This window comes from Ciconia boyciana, chromosome 4, assembly GCF_034638445.1.
Source record: "Ciconia boyciana chromosome 4, ASM3463844v1, whole genome shotgun sequence".
NCBI classification, from domain to species: domain Eukaryota; kingdom Metazoa; phylum Chordata; class Aves; order Ciconiiformes; family Ciconiidae; genus Ciconia; species Ciconia boyciana.
This window is the reverse complement of record NC_132937.1, coordinates 79,626,260-79,650,319: the sequence shown is the minus strand read 5'-3', so window position 1 is coordinate 79,650,319 and position 24,060 is coordinate 79,626,260. Positions and strand designations below refer to the sequence as shown.

At 40.3% G+C, this 24,060-nt stretch overlaps 1 protein-coding gene across 1 annotated transcript in view; it reads right to left on the bottom strand.

The window, feature by feature from the left end:
• The window catches only part of CAMK4 (calcium/calmodulin dependent protein kinase IV), a 174,674-nt gene that overhangs the window by 41,076 nt on the left and 109,538 nt on the right, over positions 1-24,060 (bottom strand). Inside the window, exon 5 of the mRNA XM_072860289.1 lies at positions 17,999-18,071. Within this exon, the coding sequence (XP_072716390.1) occupies positions 17,999-18,071 (73 nt within the window). The remainder of the gene's footprint in view (positions 1-17,998; positions 18,072-24,060) is intronic.

Sequence of the window (24,060 nt, the reverse complement as noted above, 5' to 3'; positions counted from 1 at the left end):
CAGGGTCTTTGATCTCCCAACATTTTAGACGCATGCTTCTTTGCAGTTCTCTGCTGGTGACAGCATGAATGCAGCTGTCCCCTCCTCAGGATTACCGAAGGAATGACAGAGAAGGTCCACATGGTCTCTGATACCCCCAAGTACACTGGTGAAGGATTATATCTCCCTGCCCCGGCAGATTACCTCCTTCCCCATGTGCAATTCAGAGCTCAGAATATTTGATAAAACACAAACTACTTTTTCTAATCAGAAAAAACTGGGCAGTCCCCAAGTGCTGCAATGTTAACAGAACAGCATTAAGCTACAGCAGGAGAGCAAGAAACACAGCCAAGAAGGCCAGTGACGAACACGTCTGCAGTCCCTGCTAGGAGGGGCACACTTCTGTGTACACAGTGCTTTTCACACCATTTTTCATGAGTAGGCTTTTGTGGGCACTCTGGGGTCTTAAGGGTCTCATGTTTGAAAGGCTGACAGGCTCTTTTCATCACCTCTGGCTGCAGATGAGACTTTTGGAAGAGGCTGCGTCAGGGATGATTTTAGCTGATCTTTGGGGAAGCACTATGAAGAAGGCTTTTGTTCTTATGATCGCTGATGGGAGGGCCAGCAGGGAAGCATAAAGAGCTACCTTATTTGGCCAGTGTCATTTCTTTTTATATTTCCAAAGCTGCATGAAAGGATTTCAGCCAAAGCCCCTTGCCAAGCATGCAACATATTGGACACAGCTCTGAAAAAAACCCCAGCTCTCCAAGGAAGATTGTTAGTGTTTGAAAACAACAGCCTGGTCAATTACTTCTTTTCCTTTGCTCAGCTGTGCCCTACCATATTAAAGAATTGAATTTTCCTGGCCTAGATCAAACACATCAACTCTATGATTTTAAACATATCAATAAAATTGAAAACTGACAGAAAGGTCTGAACCAGTCCATGATTTTTCACTATTTAGATACATTGGTCTGTATTTCATGTGGAAAAAAACATTCTAAGAAACAAAAAAAAGTCCATGAAGAACAATAAGTAAAAGGTATCATAGTTAGAGATTAATAATTTACTTTTAAAAAGCCACATGCCCATTCTGTGTAACAGTTTAATGACATCATATTGAGTACATCAAACCTGAAGGCATTTCATGAATCTTTGCTTTCATAGATTAAAGGCTTTCTGGGGAAGATGGAGTTATCTCAGTTACAGATCTAAACCTGTCTAAATCCAACTGGCTCTGTCATTTATTTCGTGGGGAAGCCGGCAGCAGGCTGGAGCACGGGGAGCCGTGCAGCCCAGGGGGTACATCTTACACATCGCTGTGGTGGCGGGGACACCAGGAGCAGAAACCAGCCTGCCAAACCCACACTGCTGCCCGTTGCCTCCAAAGCCTGATGCATGATGTGAGCCACAGAGCCTGCTTAGAGCACCATCCTGCTTGACAGGGCCACAACCTTGACAGGAAAACAGCCTCAACATCTGGTCCTTAACTTAGATTACTGGGTTAGATCTTAAACCTGTAACAGATCTTAAAAAGGCTCCCAAAAGAGACATGCTTTACTGGCTATTTCAATAGCTATTTCTCAACAAATACTCTTGCAGCAACGCTAGCCCAACTATATCGCTCTTCTGCTTACCTTACCTGATAGTTTGGAAAGTACCTTTATTATGTTATTTAAACATTTCTTCATATCACTAAAGCACAATTATAAATATCTCCTATGCGTTCCTGAAACAGACGCTCAAGAATCTGCTCAGATACATACCTGCTTCAGTCTCCTGCTTCCTCCAGAGCATTAGCAGAGATGGAGAAAAGGCAGCAAGTCTGAAAAGGAAGCAGATCTGTATTCTGGCTAAACAGGGCATCCTGTGCAGACCCCTACTTTGAAATTTAGCTTAGGAAAGTGGTAGCTTGAACACCTCCACTGATAACAGTTGTGATGACCCTGCACAGGACAGCAGCAGTCTCACAAGGAAAGAAGTGCAAAAACATGTAGGGCTGGAAATTACTACTTTATATTAAAAAGTGACATACTGGAGCTGATTCTTGCTGCAAGTTTCAGTGACCACACTGGTATTTAAAGGCAAAATGTGTAACATTTTGTCTTTGAGTTGGCTTCTCTGCATGTTACCAGATTTTTCTTCATGCTATCCAATTACAGAATTCAGGGCTTACTAGAGACTGGAACTTTTAATTTTATTTGCGGATTTACTGATTTCTTTTGACTGGTTTGTCCTTCTAGACAACCACACACACAAAATTATTGCAGGGAGTCATGCTTGCACAGAAAACCAAATCCTTCAAAACAGTGAGATAATCTCTTATTTGTTAAGAGTATTTAGTCTAAAACTATGTTGTTCTTATCAACAAAACTCAGCTTATGTTCACCCATTTGATTTACCAATAGGTAAGTGAACAGCAGAATCCACAATTTACAAAAAAAAATACCACCAAGACTTCAGTTTCTGAATGGACAATGAATCATTGCCCACCCTTTCAAATGTATTTCAACCCTCTTGGAGAAGACAGACCCCTCTTTTATGTTTCTCCCTCATCAGTTTTGCCACTGAATCCTTACATTCAAGCAAGGAACAAGCAATGGTAAATCGATCCCTCATGACTGATGTATCCTGTCCCAGATGGGTTACAATCAGCATGAAGAGTTACGCTGTGTTGTTAGACAGAACTGCAGCCCTTTTTCTTTCTCTTATGTGAATGCAGCTGCTGTGGCTTGCTGCACTTGAATGGCATACATGTGGCATTCATTACAGATGCACTGAAAGCAGCCTGCTATGCTGCAACACCCAAGATGGATCATCACGACAGAGATAATTTTAACTGCTCGAGTACGAGCTAACACTCATGAGCTACAGCAGCCCGTCCTGTTCCTCCACCCTTCACAAAAACCCAAAGCTGAGTATAGAGTACATGGCATCACTGTGCTGCATCGTTTGGAGAGCGCGATTTGGGGAAAGCATCCAAGGTGGGGGGGAATCACCCCTCCAGCAATCCCTGCAGAGAAGGCAAAGATGCTGGCAGACCCCAGCCACTCACATCTGCACCAGCACCCGCACCGCCAGGGGAAGGACAGGAACCTCCCTCTGCTGCTGCATGGCGGTGGCAGCACCCCTGCAAACCCGAGGCAGAAGCAGCAGCCAAATGGTGGAAGCACCTCTCCAAGGGGATGTCGGTGGCTTGCCACCAAGCAACTGTCAGTTCGCATCAGGCGGGGAGCTGCGGTGCTTTGGCTGCCTGCAGCAGTGAACAAGCATTTGTCTGCTTGTTGATCCTCCTGACTTTGGATTTCCAGTGAGAAATGAAGTCAGAGGGAGGATCTCAGAAGCAAAAACAAGGATTGAGATGAAGACAGTAGGGGAGGGAAACCCTATTTCCACAGATCTGCTCTTCAGGACATTAGCAGCATCATATTTGTCTTCTAGCCTTTCTTTTTTGAGGCTCCCTCCCACTAATAATTTTTCAGCCTATTGACTAATTTCAACTACATTTTACAGGAAACTAACAGCTTTGAGACTTTAACAACCATCTCTCTCCCTAGGTTGAAAAAAATTAAGCAGCCAGGAAGAGAAAAGAGATCTTTTTAGTCCTGTCACCAAGGGAAAAACTACAAGACAAGATGTACCTTCAGTATACATCTGAGTGCTCATGTGGTGCTCAAATTAAAGGCACTTCAATAAAGCATGCTTGCAGGAAGAGAGAACTCTTATTTATGAGAGACGTGGAGCTGTTAAGCTTCTAGTTTGTGAGTTTTTTCAGTTATTCATCCTGCCAGACAGTCACACATGCAAGCTTATTCTAGGGTGTTGTATCTGAACAGAAAACCATGTTGAATTTTTTATTAGCAACAATGTTCCATAACACATCATATCACACCATAATGGAGTTTTAGATTAAATCTTGATTTTTAAATGAAGGACATAATTTTAAGGCTTTAAAACAGAGAGAGTTTTTTATTGCATGCCTTTCGAAGTTCTTTATAGCAGCATAAAAACATGCATCAATGTGTCACATAGAAAGATACAAGAACATCAGTGAAGCAGGCACAGTCAGATGCAAGAAAAAGCACCCACTTGCAGCGCTGATAGTTTATGGTACTTAGCTCTACAATTGCTAAATCTTGCACACTAAAATAAAATCAAGAATTACCATATTTTATTACCATAAAGTATGATAATACTTTATAGATGGGAAATTACAATGGTACAACAAAGTAATTTTAAACCCCAAGCAATAAAAGATGATGTGTATGTTTACTTCCTAACTGACAGCACACTGATTTTCTGCTATTGCTGCTTATCAGATGGACTCAGCTGAGCAGGGTATTTGGAAAAGCACATTCCAATAATGAACTACACTGTTTGTTTACACTCCAGCTGTCCCTCATCATTACTACTGTACAAGAACTTGTGTCAGAAAATCCACCAAAACCACCACATCCAGCACTGTTCACCAAATAATCAAGTTTCTCAATGCCCAGAAATCAAACTGCCATTGACTGTGCACTACGTTCAGGCAGCACATAATAAATCCGGAAGGCCTATGCTGCTGAAAAAGCCCCTAATCACCCATTACGTGAATCAAGGAGACACCCTGGTTCTTACATATATTCTCTCTCATTATTTCTAGCTCATGAAGTAACATGCACCATCATGCACTCCAAATCTACTGGAGTGATAAGCGTGAAATGGCATTGACTCCTGAAAACATCAGCTTTATTATTCACCTCTGCTAGAGTCTGGATCTTCAGACACAGCAGTCTATGAGAACCTCAACTGAAAAGAAGGAGTGTGTGTAATTTAAAGCCAAGACACTCCCTGGTTTTGTTGATAGTTATTGAGAAACATCAAATATGGAGGTAAAAGAGCTCAGAAAGCAACTTGCATATGCCAGCAAACTGCTATGAGAACATAATGTAAAACGGGTCACACAGAGACATGAAAAGTATCAGGAAAGAGTAAATGAAAAAGGAGAAAACCAGACTCATTACAAGTTCCAAAATATGCACAGTTGCTGGCATTTCAGGGGATCAGTAAGGAATCTTGAGGGAATAAGTAAGGAATCTTGTTTCACTCATGCTGTCAGGGCCACAGAAATGGAGCCACTTATCTGAAACAATGACTGATAAATTATTACACAGCCTGTTTAGGAGTGATAATGTCATTCAGTGTTAGTTCATGCCATCCCCTTGGTACGTCAGGAATCTCCCCCAAAGATGGCAGAAATTCTCTTAGCATTTCTTCAAACCACAAGCACGCAGATTCGGGTAAGTTTCTAAATTACCTAATGCAAAAAAGTAATTTTGTAAATAGCCATTTTGCTGAGAGCCTGCTATCTAATCAGTCCAGTACTATTGGAGTCCAGAAATTGGAGACGAAAAATTGCACAAGGCTATAATAGTACTATTGAGCAATTTTTTTTGCAAATGTCTTTCATTTCACAGGTTCACTTGCAATTTAATTCTGAACAATCAATGTATTTTTATCCTCACCTTGATTACTAAGGCAGGAACAGCAGGACACAGGGAGACAAGCCCGTCGTCGCTTAGGTCTGCAGGCATGGCAGGCTTGGGACATAGAAAAACACAGCCCTATGGATGGGGAGAGCTGAAGAAAGGGGCCTCCTTAGGCTTCAGCAAATCTTTTTGGGAATAAAGCAGTGACTTATGCAAAGGTGCTGCTACTCTGTGCCAGTTCTTTGGGGATGCAATTTTCTGCCTGGGAGCATACTGCAAGGACTGGGGCTGCTCCTGTCCTCTGGCTGGTGTTTGCACAGGGGAGAGGGGGGAGGCTTCTTGTACACAGATGTATTAAGGCCCTTCTCACTACACTGAATTCTCTAAAAGTCATTGAACCTCTGTATGTTTCCTCAAACCTTAGAAAAGTTTTAAGGAATTTAATGTAACATTTAACTATATGCCTTTTAGCCCTTAGCAAAATAAGCAATGTAATATCTGTCCACACAGCTATCACTTTATCAAGGTTGCAGGGTTTGCATGAAGAGCAGTAGTTACTGGTGACACTCCTGAGGTGCCAGTTAGCATTTCTCTTCTATCTATTAATGCACAGATGGGTAGTTTTCTACTTTGATATTTCCCCTAAGGCAGTTTCTGAGGCTAGACGTCCTCAGTCTCCATTGGGATCTGCCATGAATCCTTCCTGACCCTTTCTGTAGCATCCAATTGCTAGTTTTTTACTGTTTCTACACAGTATCCAAGGCTCTTGGGGTGCTTTTGTTGCTTCTCCAGCTCAGAAGCCTTCAGAGCCCTGCCAGACCCCTATAGTGACATGTATATTTTGTAGATACAGACTGTACACTATTTACATTCCATAGGGACAGATATTTGGATGCCATGTCCCTACGTGACAGTCTGCACAATACATGCAATAAAAATTATAATAAAAAAGGAGTATTAGCAGGCTCAAGTCTGAGATAAAGGCAGTCTTTTTCCTTTACTTGTGCTTTATTAATTGTTAAGAGTGTGGTCGGTAACATACAGAAGAGAAATGGGTGGCTCTCTAAAGCCAAGACTCAGACTCATACCCAGCGTCAGCACAAAGCTTTTTCCCTGTGCCAGGCCGTTCCTCCTCCCGGAGAACCTCCGTTCCCGATAGGAACCCACTAAAGGAGATGGCCAGGTCATTGCCAAATGATGCCCCAAAGACTAGTTAATCAGGCAGACAGACCCAGCCTTTGGACTGGGTCAGCACTCTCCTCATACAACATTTTCAACAACCCGTCTTATAAATGCAGGTACAGGTAAATCGCCCATCTGTCTGAGATGAATTGGGAAGAGGTCAAATCCTTAATCAGTTCTCAGACAACAACAAAATGTCAGTCTCTTGGAATAAGAATCAACTGCAGGCACTGGCTCGAAAACAGCAGTATTTGGCACTTCGTTTGTGGAGTGTTGTGAGTTAAAACAAGAGCTAATCAATCACTTTCATTGTTATTTCCAAATATTTTTCAAAATTAATACTGTAGTAACTTGTTTCCAAAATGAGAGAGGATACCTTACTTAGATGAAAGCATCATTTAAGATGATAACAACGTAGCAAATATGACCCTGACTTTTTGCTGCACTGGACATTAACTGTAATACAGTAGATCTGCAGCATGATCATTAGTGCTTGTTCCATTTCCTCTATTAGAGATAAAAGCAAATACAATACCCTCATTTCCTTATTGCTGATGGCAGCTTTGCCAGACCTTTTTGATTGTAAATCTTCTTTTCTCTGTGTGCTGCAAAAAGAGCTTTGCACTCTGCTTAAAACAGGTGTCCAAAAATGTTTTTTACGAAATAATTCTGAATCAAGGTGCTGATAAATCAGGCTGGTGTGATAATAAAACCCACTCTATTTCCCTTCCAACAATTTAAAAATATCATTAACAAGAAAAATTAGTTTTAAATCTGTTTACAACAAACAAGAAAAACAAATGAATGTAAGCTAGCAAAATGATGAAGCTACTCATTCAAAATGCCATCACCCTCCAAACAGATTATCCTATGTATGAAACCATTACTTAACATTGCTTCAGAAATAGCACATTTAGGACACAAATGCATTCCTCTCCCAGGCAGCAGCAGCACCTCAATAGGTTTCCCACATAACTTACCAGTTTACCTACTTGCTTATTCATTCTTAGCAGCAATGTTCTAGAAAGGTCTCCCTGGGACACCCATGAAGCCCTTCTTAAAATTTTGTCACCAAATGGAAGAAAAGGCTGAGACAATTTCACAGGTTCCATGGAGTCATCTCTGTACGTGATGTGTTAAATCACTCCTCTCCGAGAGGATTCACCTTCAAGCCTCACAAACAGATTTTGAAGAAATAAACACTTTGTGCCTGGAATACATCAACTGGCAATTATCTTTTTAATTAAAAAGCCCCCAACAACAATGCCTTAGGATGGACACTGTTATTCCTCCCTACAAGCCATTGAGTTGTATGCCATGTCCATGGCAATACTTGCAGTTCAGATTCAAGGGAAGTATGTATATAATTGCCCTGCAAAACACCGCTTGATATCAATCCAACCATTGGTCCTGCCTGCCTTCACTAACTGTGATTATAAGAAGGTATATACAAGCAAACAAAAAGACTCTCCCCTTATTTAATTCCTTCTCTCGTTTTGACACCCTGCCTTGATATATAGGGTTTATTATGCATATGAGGCATGCTTTTTTATGGAAGTCCTTTTTAGAAATATTGTTAGAACCTCTTTATTCTGCAGTCTACTAGAATCACTAATAAAGTGGGTGTTTATGCTATTTCAAGAGGCTACAAGCAAGATCACATCAGGCAGTACATGCTTCTCATTATGGAGACTAATCTCCATATCTTTTCTCATGCTGTGACTTGCCTACACAAAAATAATTGTGATTTTATAACTATAAATATTTATAAATAGTAAAATTATAATTATATCTGTTCTCTTCCCTTGCTGTGACTTCAAATGCACTGTAAAACCCTTTGCAGTAAGCTATTCCTGTAATAGGATCCCGTTCATTCACTGTCTCGTACCTTCCTTCAGGACAAGACTTCACAAGGAATTCACCTGTCAAGTATCCAAACTTTGTTAAATCAGTTAGTACAACCAATGTATCTGCTGTGACATTCCTTGTATTAATTTCTGTAACAAAGAAATGTTGCTTTGAGATTTTTTGAAAATTGCTTCACTTCTTACATATCCATCTTCAGGCCAGGCATTTCTTTATAAGTCATGAAGTACAACTGTTGTGTACATAGTTAGTAATCATTACGACTACTGTCACGTTGAGTATAATATAATAAGTATATATAATTTTGTCACATCCACAAAATTAGCTTAATAGAAGTAGATAAACCTGCCATTTTGGAGGCATATATATCAGAATATATTCTTCAGGACACCTGTTTGATCTACAGTCAATCATATACAAGTTAAAAGTGACTTGTGTACTAGGTAAACTGCTTTGAAGCTAAAAAAGATGCAATACAAAAGAAAGCAATTCTGTTGTGTTGCTTTTTTAACCGAGATAGTTGGAAACATATCATATGTTGATATGTGTGGATGTAGGGGAGAGAGGAAATTTGGCATGTTGCATGTGAAAGAAAAGGCAGGCAACCCACTGGAGAAACCACTTTTGGGCACAGACTTGATGGGAAGCAGGGACAGATGCGTGGGCTGCAAAACTAGCCAGCAGGACTGATGTGGAACCTGCCTGCTCTCCTTCCCCTCTGCCTCCAACAGCCTTTAGAATAATCAGGACTCACAAAATAACATGCATGACATCAATTTTCATGTACTTTACCTAGAGAATATAACTATGCAACTATGCAGCTATGTCCTTGAGTATAGGGAAACCACTTGGGTGAAGTGAAGATTATTATAATTTCCTAGCTCAGACAGATGTACAAAGTTTTAAACTCTATATTAATTTTTATTTTCAGAAAACAAAGTATCTTTCAATTAAGCAAAAGAAAAAAAGAATAGTAATCATTTCAATGCTTTAATAGATGACAGAGCCCAATTTGTAATTAGAGCTTTACATCTTTTTTAGTAAATTTATTTGAATAAAAAGCAGATGTTCTCAGTATAATTTTCAAATTGCTCTTAGACTTTTGTATGGCATGCTTGCATATCATGTACATATGCAAATCACTTAAACATAATTCCAGCTAGGCATTTAACTGGAAATGGATAGAAGCATATATCTGATTTCTGCACAACTCTGCAGAGTTTCATATGCACAATTTGTGCAAGGCCTACTGCCACAAGCCATGCAGACGTCCTTACCATGAAATTTTTTATATTAGCAATTTGTAAACAAAGACAGTATTTTACAAAAAAACAGTTCTTTAAGTACGCTGCTAGGAGTGGTCATAGCTGAGGATATTAGCTACAGGAAGTAATGAAACGTGATGAATGAGTGCACAAACACTGGAGCACTTAATGTTCAGGTGGTAGATCTTCAACTCTTGAGCTAAATAGCTTCAAAATATTTGGCATCTAAACTAATTCTTACAATTAAAAACTCAGTACTCTCCTGTATTTCTGTGTCAATGACTGAATATTAAGAAGGGGATTCTTTTTTTCCTGTCAATAAAGCGCAAAGTACCAGTAAAAGTTATCAATAAAAGGAGGGGACTTAGAAAAGTTGGATGCCTTGTTACTTCAGGCCACATTTCTGAAATGACCAGAATTTTTAACTGGTACTACAGATCTTGCTAAATTTCTTTATAGGGATGGTTCCACTATCCTCAGTTCCTATTCACTACTTTGGTACTGTGGGAAAATTCCAGAATTTGTTTTTGTAATTCTCTGGTCAATGTCACTTTCACATTTGAGTAAAATGAATTACATTTAGCTAACAGCAACAAACTCTGCTTATGTCCAGTTGTGTCAATGTCTTATCATTCATTAATGTTTTCTAAAAATTGAGCTTTCTTAACATTAATAAAAAGTTAGCTTTTTAAAAAAATTTTTTGAGAAACACAGCAGAACTTGAATATGCAGTAATTTGAAATTTGTTAGTTTGCTACAGTTATCTTTAGTATAAATTCATTTGCCTCTAAAACCCCTGAAATAGAATGAATACCGAAAGACTCCCTATATGTATGGGAATTTTTAAATTTAGGGTTCCATTAAACCCACTGACCCACTGGGTCCTAAGAAGTTGCATTAGCCTTCTGACAAGCTCACAAGAAGGGCCAAATTCTAATAAAAATATAGAAAGTTACACAGAAAACTCTTCACATATCCCCATACAGATTTCCAAAACAATACCACAGAAGGCCAATGGATTACCCCTCAGAAGACCTTTCTGAAAAAACATGATGAGACCTATTATGGATTGCTGGACCCATTTGCTCCTTTTTCTTCACAAGTTACATCCCTACCACAAAATGGAAAACAGCTCAAGTCTGAATGCACATAGGTGTTTACATAGCACTTGTGAATTCCCAAGCCACCATGTTCTTCACCACTTCACTACTGAACACTGTAAAGCAAGCGTAATTCCTAAACTTTGAATGCTATTTCAAAAAGCCTTTCCCCTGGTGTTTGTCTTGAACAAGACAGGACAGGAGCCGACAGCGTTATGAAATGAATATTGCTTCTTGGATGAAGAGCACACGGCAGTGTCAACACTACAGCTACCACAAGCCATCCCTGCAAGCAAGGCTGAGTACAAGGCTGGTCACACAGAAGAGTATGTTTTCCTCTTTATCCTTCTCAACAAGCCAAGAGAAAATATCACCCAGTTGCAAAGGGTAAAAAGGGTGTTTTGTTTGGGTTTGGTTTTGTCTTACTCTTCAACATGACAGGACACCAAAGGAGGACAGCTCCACTTGGAACGTGTTCTTCTCTTTTTCATGTGGTGCAGAGAAGTTCCAAGATTTTTGTCTCCCAGTCCTCGTCCTGAGAACAGGAGGATTATTTGAAATACCAGCAGCTAACACTAACAGCTGCTATGAAGCAGACCAGAAACATGTACAGTTTTGTACCTATTCTTCTGCTCTTCCTTCACAGACCACAGTTTTAGGACACTAGGCGGACAGCTAGGGAGTGCACTGAACGCGGTTTGGTGGCAGAAAGACATGGGAGAGCAAAGACTGCTGCTGGGTAAAGTTATGTTAGTAGGAGTTTTCCAGTCACAGTTCCTGAATCGAGAGCAAACTAGCTGGCAAAGATGAAGACCACATTACAAAAACTGGTCAGGGGACAGAATGTCCATTACAGCCCCAGTCAAGACCTCACAGACAATAAGGCACTCCATAATCACATCTTGTGTGTCCTCCACCTGCAGCCCATTTGACATGACTGAAGTGCAGAACTGCCCAACACGTTATATGACAAAGTGTAAAACAAACAAAACCCAGCAACAAATATATAGGGAGAAATCTGGCAGGCAAAATAATATATCCACACAGTCAGTTTTCCAGGATATCATAACTGATAATCTTATAAGGAAAACATATACTAAGGACTTTGTGTTTCATCCATTAAAAAAAAAGCACCAAACACCCCAAGATCTGCTTCGCTACAAAAATCAGAATGAACAGGCCAACTCATGAATGTCTTGGGCCACCAGCACTAACTGCTCTGAACTACTCCCAGCTCAGGGAAATGAGTATTGACATCACATCTCCCTGAAGGTTCAAGTTCAGTTTCTGTGAGCAACCCTTACCTCCCAGGCAAGCTTAAGGCTAACAATGCTCCACACCACCTCAGCCACCAGGAGATAGCTGAAGAATTAGCACAAAGAAAGAAAACTGATTCAGCATCTAGGTTTTCTGTGCTGTGTTTTTCCCTGCATGAATTACCATAAAAGTAATACAGAATTTCTCCTGCATATTGACAGTGGGGGTTTTTTTCTACAAAAGAGAACAAATACAAGCATCCTCATTACACATTTCTCCAACTACATTGCAAATGGTGCTTTTAACTGCAGACAGCTGCTGTGCCTCTTCTGAACTTAGTGTTCATCTGCCTCTTCTTCCAAAACGTTGCCATGCAAATTTCCCAAAATCAAGAGTGTGCCAGACTGCAAGTGTTAAACCTGAAAATGAACAATCTCTGTGCTTTTCTTCCCGTTCCTGTTGGCAGGTTAGAAGGAGAATGGCAAAAGTAGTCCATGCTGTCAGAGAACACAATATGACATCATAATCCTTAGCACAGAATTGCAGCTGGAACAGCAAATTCCTTCTTGTCTTACGCTATCAAGCACTGGTCCTTCTACTAACAACTGCATACTCAACAAACATGCTGAATCTGGCCTAAACCTGCAAGTTACTGAAATACCACTTCCGAGCAAACATTCTGAAAATTTAACAAAATTTTACATTTCCCCTTCCTCCTCCCTCTGGAAAAGCAGAGATTGCTGTGTTTTGGTAGCTTTAGATCAGAACAACTGATGTTTCCTAACCACACCCTGAACAACACATGCCAGGAACAGACTCAGAAAACCACACCCTACTACCAGAGGGAGAATAGAAAACACTCAGGATTTATCAGGGAATGAGGAGAGATCTGAAAGCGCAAATGCCTCCTCTATTAAAATATAAATCTTTTGCAAAATCTTCTAAACAGAGGAAGTCAATGATCTTCAATATCTGCAATCATGCATAAGATTCCTCCTCTTACATACAGTATTCCCAAATGTTGTTATTATTTTACACAGGTCTTTATCCTGTGTTGTAATAGCTAGGCATCCCTGCCATTCTTTCATGGAATTTAACTTCATTTTCTACAGAATTGAGCCCCAGGTTTCTTCCCTATTTGTCTCAACACACTGATTCTTCTTAACAGTGTGCCTTTTTAAGCCTGGCTAAGTCTATATTGATAATATAACACATTTGCCTTGTTCAAGATTTCAGAATTCTATGACATTTATACCTTGGTTAAGTTCACCTCACAGCTGGTGGCTAAAACTAAAATCCACTGGTTGCCTCTATCTCCAGCAAGCACTAACTCAATGACTGTATATAAAAAATGAAACCTTTTCTTAATCTTTATCTAATGTCCACTTTTCTTTGAATGCTAAAATCCCCAGATATTTTAACCAATTCTCTTGGGTCTCAGCCAGTCTGTAAAAGTCCGATTACCTCATTTGGTCTAAGCTCTAATTGTTAGACACACCAGTGTCTCAGGGTCTGTAAAATATACTTGCAAGCTGCAAGTTTGCAGTAGGTTCTTACCTACTATCATACAGCGCATTATCGGACAGATCGAAGTTCACTGAAATGAATAGAAACCTTTAATCTAGATTTTCCCTCTCAAACCTGCAAGTGGCTAAGTGCCCTCACTCTTTGCAATCACAGCTGAGAATTCAGCATGCTCCCTGTGAATTTAAGCTGACAAGGAACTGAAAAGAAGTGCAGGCATACAATGAAGCTTGAAGTGGTAGAAATAAAAAATAGAAATTAAAGTGGAGGGGATCCCACATATAGCTTCAGGAAAATGTTCCTATCTAGACAAGATAATGGCAAGTCATAAGAAAACAACCTATTATAAAATGTGATGGGAAATTAACTCAGAGACTGCTGTATGAGTTCAGAACTACACATAGAAGGTATGCTAGTAACTACCATACGCTGGTACCCACCCCAATTACAAAAAGTAAACTGTTAAAAAAAAATTCAAATTTAAATATAATGAAAAGAGTAGTTTAACCCTCAAGCAGAAACATATCACTTTGACACTAAGGCAGAGTAGGCAAGAAGGAACACAGTTTATTTTTAGTGACAAATACAAGATTTTGAAAGTACACATTAAAAAAAATCAAGGTCATTTTCTTAAGTTTGACCAGCTAAAAAGTAGATGTCTCTTACAGAAAAAGTGTGTAAGTGTCTTTTTCTGACCAATATTTCAAGGATGATTTGAATTTCATAACATCAATAAGTCATTCTGCAAGTCAGGCTGTGAAGATCTGGCCTCAGGACATCTGCATGCGGAAATTCATTAATTACACACAATAGAAAAACTGCTACTAGAATAAGCATGCAAGAAAACCACACTGTATACAACTGATCCTCTGAGAAGGACAGAAAGGACAATGATGTGCCAAGAGAGACTGCCCTCAAATGCATCCTCTCTCTGGAATGAAGTTCACCCTGTTCTGAGATGTCAGGTAGCAAAAAAACCTCCCTACCTGTTCCGAACAGTGCAGCGAAAGAGCTTAAAAGATGAACACTGGTTTGCCCTAGTTTTGTACAAGCCTTTTATCTTATGAATGAAGCTATCTCCCAGCTTAAAGAACAATGGAAGAGTAATGGAAAAGGTGAAGGTGCAGAAGAGAAAAAAAAGGTAATTTATTCCCACTAAGGGCAAATACAGTCATGGACTGGGAACACCAGTTCAGATGTAACCAGCAGAAAGAAAAATCATGGAAAAGGGCAAAATGGATGTAGTGGTCTTCAAAACAATACTGGTTTTGTTATTTTCTCTGTTCTTGGGAGGACAGATGTCTGGTACATTTATGCTGGTTTGTGACCTGGAAGATTAAGATTAATTTTCTGTGTGCTACTCTGACTGCTTGCTTAATTCTTGATGAGCCAGTTAGAGCTAGGCTTACAGGTACTCAGATATTACAAGAAACAGATATACCCAGAAGCTTTACTGGATTTTTCTTTTTTTTTAAGAGTATTAGTCCATTTGGTTTAACAATTTTAAAAGGAATTGAACAAAAATGCTTAGGTGCTTTTAAAATCCCACTTTACACTTTTGATTAAATCCTTTAGAAGTGTCTCAAAAAACCCGCTGCTAAATGAAGATATAATACCTCCTCATGTCAGTGATCCACTGTGAGGACAGATCCATTACTACAGTAACAGCCCTTAACAAGAGATTTATAGAACAAGTAGATAGACTAGCTCAAGAGAGTTCAGCAGAGGGAAGGCTGAATGCTTCTCTTGCTAAGAGCAATTTTTAAAAATTGCGTAAGTCAAAATGCCTACCTGGTGCCAGGAGGGTATTTGTTGGCATAGTCTACTGAGGGGATTGTACAACTATTTGGTTAAGAATGATTTATGGATATATGTCCTTTTATTCTGGAAAGATTACTCTGCCGCAGCAGTATTTTCCAGTTTCTAACAATAACTCCCATTCTCCTCACAAACACCATTCTGTTAAGTTTACAGTACCAATCTACCACAATATTTCAGGTGGGCTGCAAAGATCCCAAGTTGGGAAATGCCACTTCCACAGCTTTCCAGCTTTGGCTTAGATGTTCAGTGTCAGCTGTAAGAGCAAAAGTCAATACAGTCCATCCTAGCTAGGGATCTAGTACAAGGATCTATAAAAATCCAAATTATTGCATGCTCATATAAAGGTCAGGTTTTTAGTTTTTGTACATCACTGTTCCATTGATTTCAACCAAGCTATTACAATTCATAGAAGCTGAAGATGTTAATCTGGTTCCTGGCTTTTAAAATAAAGAGCTGAAACACCTTCTGAAACATGTTTCAGCAAAACTTAATCATCATTTTCACAAAAGAATGATAAATAATGTATAACCATCTTAACTAGGGCACTTCCGTTGGAAGCAAAAGTTGGTCATAAAATAATAATCTGACCCAATTTTAAGAAGTTTATACAAATGCATTATGCTGTGCACTAAACTTAAATACATAATTTAGGTTACTTTGTATGAGAGTTACTCAGTAAGCATCAGATCATTCAGAAAGTAGCACGAAGTGAACATGAAGGTCTTGCAGTATGCCTGGTTACTGCAGTAAACACCAGTTCTCACATCTTATTTAGTGTGAACAGGCTGACAAATAATACCAAACCATGATTTATAGGAGTTTTTCACAAAGGGGTATTTTGTTACCATCCCAGGTAAATATGCCCGAGTTGACCTGTTCCTTCTGAATAATTGTATTACTGCTGTAACCACATTACCTTTTCCTCACCTCTAGGTACCTTCCATAGGGGTCAATCATCACCACCAGTCCTACCCTGAGGACAGCTCTTTTGACACTGCATCTCCGTGGATGATCTGTACAAATCCTGCCTCACCACTACCGTCCTTTAAAAGAGCCCTTCAGGCTGACCCCTCTTTTTCCCATGTGATCAATTGTTGTTTTTTGTCTGAAAAGTCTGACAGTCTGGAAATACACCCAAAGTCAGTCATGTCCCAAGTGCACTATTTGCACATCTCTGAGCACTTGTGTCTGCTCCAAGACCTTTGCACTCTTTCTGCTACCTGGCTGCTTCACCCCAAACATCTGCTGCAGACAACCACACAGCCACTGGATAAAATCCAAATATGTTCTGCTGACTCTGAAGTCAGGCTGCCAGGCAAAGCAGAAGGCAAAATCTTTAGCATCTATCTCTCCTTAGGCCTTGCTAACATCTTAGTTTCAGAAAGTAAAATTGCCTCTATATTACTATTTGTCTGAAACACTCCAAGTGTCCCACCTAGACTGTTTTTTCTTGTCCAGCATATCCCCTCTCTTCTGCACTGGAAGTGATCAGTGCTAGCGTATAGACTAGACATTTGACAAATTAATTTCTTAAGTACTTTCCCAGCATCTGATTGCTGGTTTGATGAACATCTGCCGTGAAATCAGATGGAAGACCTACAAGTGACTGAGAAGTATGGATAATGTACAGAAATACTGTATGTACCCACTAGAAGCCTTCATCTTCTTGTCTCAAAAATCTTTATACCTTTCTCTCAGCAACAGAATGTGAAATAGTTGTACAAAAATTCAAATGTTTGAAAACCACACGAAATATAGAGGAAGAAGGTATACTAGGAACTGCACAAACTACTGGCACCAAACTTTATGCTGATCTCTGTCTCAATATTACTGTCATTCTGTGTATGTATGTGCAATTTGAAGAGCTGTGAGAACTGATTTTTGGTTAGATATGTTGTAACCTACGCTATCCACTTTCCCAGTGGTCCACAGTTCCTTGCAATGAGCCTTCTTTGTATAAATGCTCCTGCATAGTGGCAAAAACTGTGATGGGTCACCTTCAGGCAACAACTGCAAATGAAGAGTAACTATTTTCATGGCAATATTCTGCAGGAGTATCTGACTTAAATTCTTGTTACTCTTTACATAAGCTAACATGTGCGGCCAATCTATTACCCTTTTAAGTTGAGAGGAAAAGTAATGAATTCTCTTCTGTTTAAGGTTCCAAATAAATTACTGTGACATACTCTGCAAAAAATGAATGAGAGACTACACAAGTGCCAGTGATTTCAAATTACTTTTAGGGCTAAAACGATCAGTGCTGAACTCCACAGGTTTTTGAGATTAGACAGAGCACATACTCCACTGTAACAGATGACTTAGAGCATCGAATGTATTGCTGATTGCCATCCAAAGTCAATTCTTGCCCTTCAAAGTGCCACTACCTTAAAAAAAATCAATACAAAATTAATTATAGGAGGGAACTTGTTTGGACTGTCTCCAGTGAACTCTGCTTCTTTCACACATAAGTACTTATTGAGCCGTTACAGGTGAAAGATTAGGTGCTGAACATATGATGCTAGATAATACTCACAGCAACCGCCTCCAGGATTTGTTTAACAGCATCAGCAGCATCTCGCTCACTGTAGTAACCCTTTTCCACAATCCTACAAAAAAAGCAACATGAGAAATTGTGTTCAGGATTACGTATTAAGGGAAAAGCTTCTTTTGAAAAGTGAGCTAGAAAACCATCAGATTTAAATACGACCAGGACACTGGAGTGCCCCCTAAAGAATAGAAAACAACTCTTTTGCAATTTAGATTACCTTTGATTCCCAGTTAAATGAAAAACTGGAGAAAAAATATTAACTAGGTAAGAAGCTCATAATATATACATGTTTAGTTGAAAGATTTTAGAATTTTCTAAAATTCAGAGTATCTGAATTACCCTCAGATAAAACCAGCTATCCTTTAGGAACTGCTTTTTCACTTCTATATTTAACTTAAACTTCCCCCCCCCCTTATTTATTTATTTCGTTATTAAACAAAAGCACTGTGCTATGCAAACACAGAGCTGAATTATTCAAGAGAAAGAGTTGGGGTAAACATTTACTAGCTTCAAATTATCCCTCAAGTATAATGGGTTGAACAATTGTCTTTTTTTCCCTAATCAGGAGAAAATTGGGGGCTCTGTAGTCAAAGAAACACAGTTTCATTGAAACTAAAACTAGTGGGTTTTTTTTCTTCTTAATGTAAATGCCAGTATGCTATATTTTGTATAGATGACACGTAATAGCTTGATTTTTTAAATGTGCTGACCATGTGCAGCTTATGGTGAGTTCAGCAATTTTTATGAGTTCTGAAGATCCTGAAAATCCGTTTTTCTTTCTCCCTTTGTTTTTACATCAGTTCAATCTTGTAAAAACAAACAAAATCCCAACTTTCTTCTTTAATAACGTTATCTCCCTGGAATCTTACCATGATAAAAACATTAAGAAAGAAAATACTTTTCTGTGTTAAGGTAATGTTCTGAAGTGGTGTATTTCAACATGTTGTATGCTATCCTGCATAGAAATGGCAGCAAGGGTTAATGCAGATTTCTGGGTTGGCCTCCCAAAGCCCAGCTGTGCTACTGCAACTGTTTTAGAAGAACACCAGCAGTGGCACAGGGTCTGGGGCCTCACTCAGGATTTGCATCACATGTTCTCCAAGAACTGCCATTACAGAATGAAACTTTATATAAATGCACAGTTCAGTTAAACAGAGTCAGCAGAAGACACAGATTTGCACAATGACATATAAGAAGTTAATAAAAGAAAGATCTATCATGAACACGTACTAACGTTCCATTTAAGAAACCCAGCAGTCTTTTTACTGTTGTATCTAACTACGTACAGCATTTGTGAACTACAACAATTGTCTGTCAGAGAGTTACCTTAAAGGTCAGATCTTTGACCTGAAGTTTTGATCTTTTACCATATCCATTTTTCAAAGCCCAATAAAACATACACAGATGTTGTCTAGAAACAGAACCTGTGGTGCCTATGATACATTTTATAAAATTATCTACTTCAAGCACACAAGCCAGTTTTGCAAAACAATGCCCTAAAATCCCCATGAAGCAGGAGAGCAAGAAGCCTATAACGTCTGAAGTCAAGTCACTGGAAAGACCTTCTGCCTCAGGGTCCAGAAACAGACTCTGCTTGTGGCAAGAAGGGTATACTCCTTTCTCCCCACTTCCACTGTTTTCCAGTATCTTTTTGTCACTTCTCTTCTCTGAAATACCAGAATCATATTAAGCTACCTTCAATGCAACTCCTTACAGCTTTACAAAAGCTGACAGGAAAGGTGTTGACTAATGTACATATGAAAAGCATTACTACGTACTCATAAGAAGATTAAGTGCAATAAGAAAAAATACAAAGATGAGAATCCACCAGAGACAGATCTAACAAGCGTGGCACTGCAGAAAATAGTCTATATAGGGAAATTCCTAACCAGATGCAATTACTTTACCTTAACATTCATTGTGTTCACAGATAACTAAGTCTATTCATGTGGCATCGGTAACAGCAAGCAATCCCTCTCCAGCAGGAGTTGTATTTCACCATGATTTCTTGGCTGCATAATTATTTGGCCTTATTTCTAGAAGATTTTTCTCCTGGCAGCCCTTCAGCTACCATTCCATATGCACTGCTTTACGTCCTTTGCATTTTTGTACCTCCAGCCCTTCCCCTGCTTTGGTCATCTGTTTAAACCATCAGGGAGAACTTTACTTGAACTTACCAGCCCAAGGGTAAAACAAAGTAAAGTTAACTCAATGAGACATTATGTTAGGCTTTTAGCCTCAAGTTTAGGAAGGAGGTTATGAAAAAACATGAATTACACAATAAAATGCTGCATTATGCTTGAAAGTAAGATTCCTCCTTAGCTATTTCAGGCTGAATTATCCTCCTCTGGTAGATTACACAGCAAGACCTGATCCCCAGTGACCCTTTTGCTTGGGCCTTTGTTCCCCCAAATACACTGGTTTGGCTTCCTCCTCATTTTTAATTCAAATAAAGTATTTAGTGTCAGCCAGCAAGTTCCTGTCTTTAGCATCCATAAGCACTTCTGAGAATACAGACCTCACCTGCATCCCACCTTCCCCCTTCCCTGCTGGTATTTTGGGTGCTAACTTGCTCCTCCCACCATGGCAAAAGAAGCATTTTTAAAACACTGTCTTTGTTTTACAGGATTCCATGTATTAAAGACATTCACATAATCATTCTGTTAAGCTTACAATCTTGAGTAGGGCATGGGAGATGATAGTAACAAAATTTCAAATTTGGTCACAAGGTAGTAAAACCAAAAAGTCTGCCGTGCTAGTTTGACCCTTTGCTTTCAAACTGCCATAGATTTTGGAATATATTTCATAATGCACCCCAGGAAAAAGACAGGCATCGCGGGGCTGCTGCTGGGGAAGTGCTGCATGTAGGCTGAGCTGCCAGGAGCACGCTGGGTTTAATTCCACCATCGCCCAGGCATACATGCCCTGGGAACAGGCCAACCCCATCCATGCCTTTGAGTCCAACAGCTGCAGAATGACCTTGTGCACTTGACCTCAGAAACACGTGAGGCAGAAGGCAGAAGGTTTTAAGGTTTCAACAGGATTTGAAATTCTCTGATTTTCCAACATACGTGACTAAGATCAGAGAAATATGCAGCAATACAGTTACAATTCAATTGACATTTCTCCTTTCATCCAACAAATTTCTAATTTTACAGCATGGTAACCCAGTATTTGTTTTATCCTTTCTTCTTCAAACAGATAAACCTAGGGGGGGAAAAAAAGACATCTCTTAAATGCAGTCAACTTCTTTGTATTTTCCTCCACTCAAAAAAATCAAAGAAAAGATGAGGTTCTTAGCTTCCTGTCAATGCCCAACCAATGCAGGGAAGAAAACCACCAATTACCTGACCTCTGGAAAGAAGAGAGATCAAAGAGATGCTCAAGACTGCCCTCCTGATCACAGCATGTAGAAGACCAGCCCACTCTGACTTAGACAACTATATGTTGGTATCGACAGGATACTGCTCTCATTATTTACATTAAACACATAACAGAAGCAGCACATAGACACTGAAGATGAAGCTATTGTGAATTTACACTTTACAGTAATTAAATGTAATGAAGTGTGGGCCTATATATCAGGAGAGCAATAAAAACCAACTGTAGAATTATTGTGCAATGCACATGACTCATCTGCTGATGTTACATGTGAATAACATGCACTGGCAAGCCAATTTCAGCTTATGTCATATGCAGTTAGCTTTCTAGTTTTTCAGAAGTCTAGAATCCAGACTTACTGAGAATACAGAATCACAGAATCGTATAGGTTGGAAAAGACCTTTAAGATCATCAAGTCCAACCGTAAACCTAACACTACCAAGACCACCACTATACCATGTCCCTAAGCACCTCATCCAAACGTCTTTTAAATACCTCCAGGGATGGTGACTCAACCACTTCCCTGGCCAGCCTGCTCCAATGCTGGACAACCCTTTCAGGGAAGTAAAATTTCCTAATATCCAGTCTAAACCTCTCCTGGCGCAACTTGAGGCCATTTCCTCTAGTCCTATCACTTGTTACCTGGGAGAAGAGACCGACACCTACCTCGATACAACCTCCTCTCAGGTAGTTGTAGAGAGCAACAAGGTCTCCCCTCAGCCTCCTTTTCTCCAGGCTAAACAACCCCAGTTCCCTCAGCCGCTCCTCATCAGACTTGTGCTCTAGACCCTTCACCAGCTTTGTTGCCCTTCTTTGGACATGCTCCAGCATCTCAATGTCTCTCTTGTAGTGAGAGGCCCAACACTGAACACAGTATTCGAGGTGCGGCCTCATCAGTGCCGAGTACAGGAGGACAATCACTTCGCTAGTCCTGCTGGCCACACTATTTCTGATACAAGCCAGGATGCCATTGGCCTTCTTGGCCACCTGGGCACACTACCGGCGTATATTTAGCCAGTTGTCAACCAACACCCCCCGGTCCTTTTCCACCAGGCAGCTTTCCTGCCACCCTTCCCCAAGCCTGTAGCGGTGCATGGGGTTGCTGTGGCCCAAGTGCAGGACCTTGCACTTGGCCTTGTTGAACCTCATACAACTGGCCTCAGCCCATTGATCCAGCCTGTCCAGGTCCCTCTGTAGAGCCTGCTTCCCCTCAATCAGATCAACACTCCTGCCCAACTTGGTGTCGTCTGCAAACTTACTGAGGGTGCACTCGATCCCCTCATCCAGATCATTGATAAAGATGTTAAACAAAACCTGCCCCAAAGCTGAGCCCTGGGGAACACCACTTGTGACCGGCCACCAACTGGAGTAAACTCCATTCACCACCACTCTTTGGGCCTGGCCATCCAGTCAGTTTTTTACCCAGCAAAAAGTACACCTGTCCAAGCCATGAGCAGCCAGTTTCTCCAGGAGAATGCTGTAGGAAACCGTGTCAAAGGCTTTACTAAAATCCAGGTAAACAACATCCACAGCCTTTCCCTCATCCCCTAGGCGGGTCACCTTGTTATAGAAGGAGATCAGGTTGGTCAAGCAGGACCTGCCTTTCCTCAACCCATGCTGGCTGGGCTTGATCCCTTGGTTATCCTCTACATGCCATGTGATAGCACTCAGGATGATCTGCTCCATCAGCTTCCCCGGTACCGAGGGCAGGCTGACAGGCCTGTAGTTTCCCAGGTCCTCCTTCCGGCCCTTCTTGTAGATGGGCGTCACATTTGCTAATCTCCAGTCAACTGGGACCTCTCCAGTTAGCCAGGACTGCTGGTAAACGATGGAAAGGGGCTTGGTGAGCACTTCTGCCACTTCCTTCAGTACTCTCAGGTGGATCTCATCAGGCCCCATAGACATGTGAATGTCTAAGTGGTGCAGCAGGTCACTAACCATTTCCCCCTGGATTATTGGGGCTCCATTCTGGTCCCTGTCTCTATCTTCTGACTCGGGGGTACCCAGAGAACAATTGGTCTTACTATTAAAGACTGAGGCGAAGAAGGCATTAAGTACCTCAGCCTTTTCCTCATCCTTTGTCACTGTGTTCCCTCCCCCGTCTACTAGGGGCTGGAGATTCTCCTTAGCTCTCCTTTTGCTGCTAATGTATTTGAAGAAGTATTTTTTGTTGTCTTTTACAGCAGTAGCCAGATTGAGCTCTAGCTCGGCTTTGGCCCTTCTCATTTTCTCCCTGCCCAGCCTCGCTACACCTTTGTAGTCCTCCTGACTTGCCTGCCCCTTCTTCCAAAGGTCATAGACTCTCTTTTTCCTGAGTTCTAGCCAAAGCTCTAAAAACCTAATTATTAATTAATAATGATCTAGCAAGTTGAAAGCCTAATCTTCTCTAACAACAGTAAATGAAAAAAACCCATACTTCTTGCTAAAGATTAAAATTTACTTCTAAGGGCACTCTGCTTTAAAACTAAAACCTGGCTATTAGGCAGTAAGGAAGAGTACTGAAATATTATCCTGTAGTTTAGGTCCTGTAATAATACTGGGGGATCATTTGCATATCTATTTTTTGCATCCTCCCTGCAATAGTTTACATAAGACAAATGGTAGGTGTGTCAGCTTGCTTTATTATAACAACTCTCCTACCTGAGACCAATGAAGCTTCTTTACAA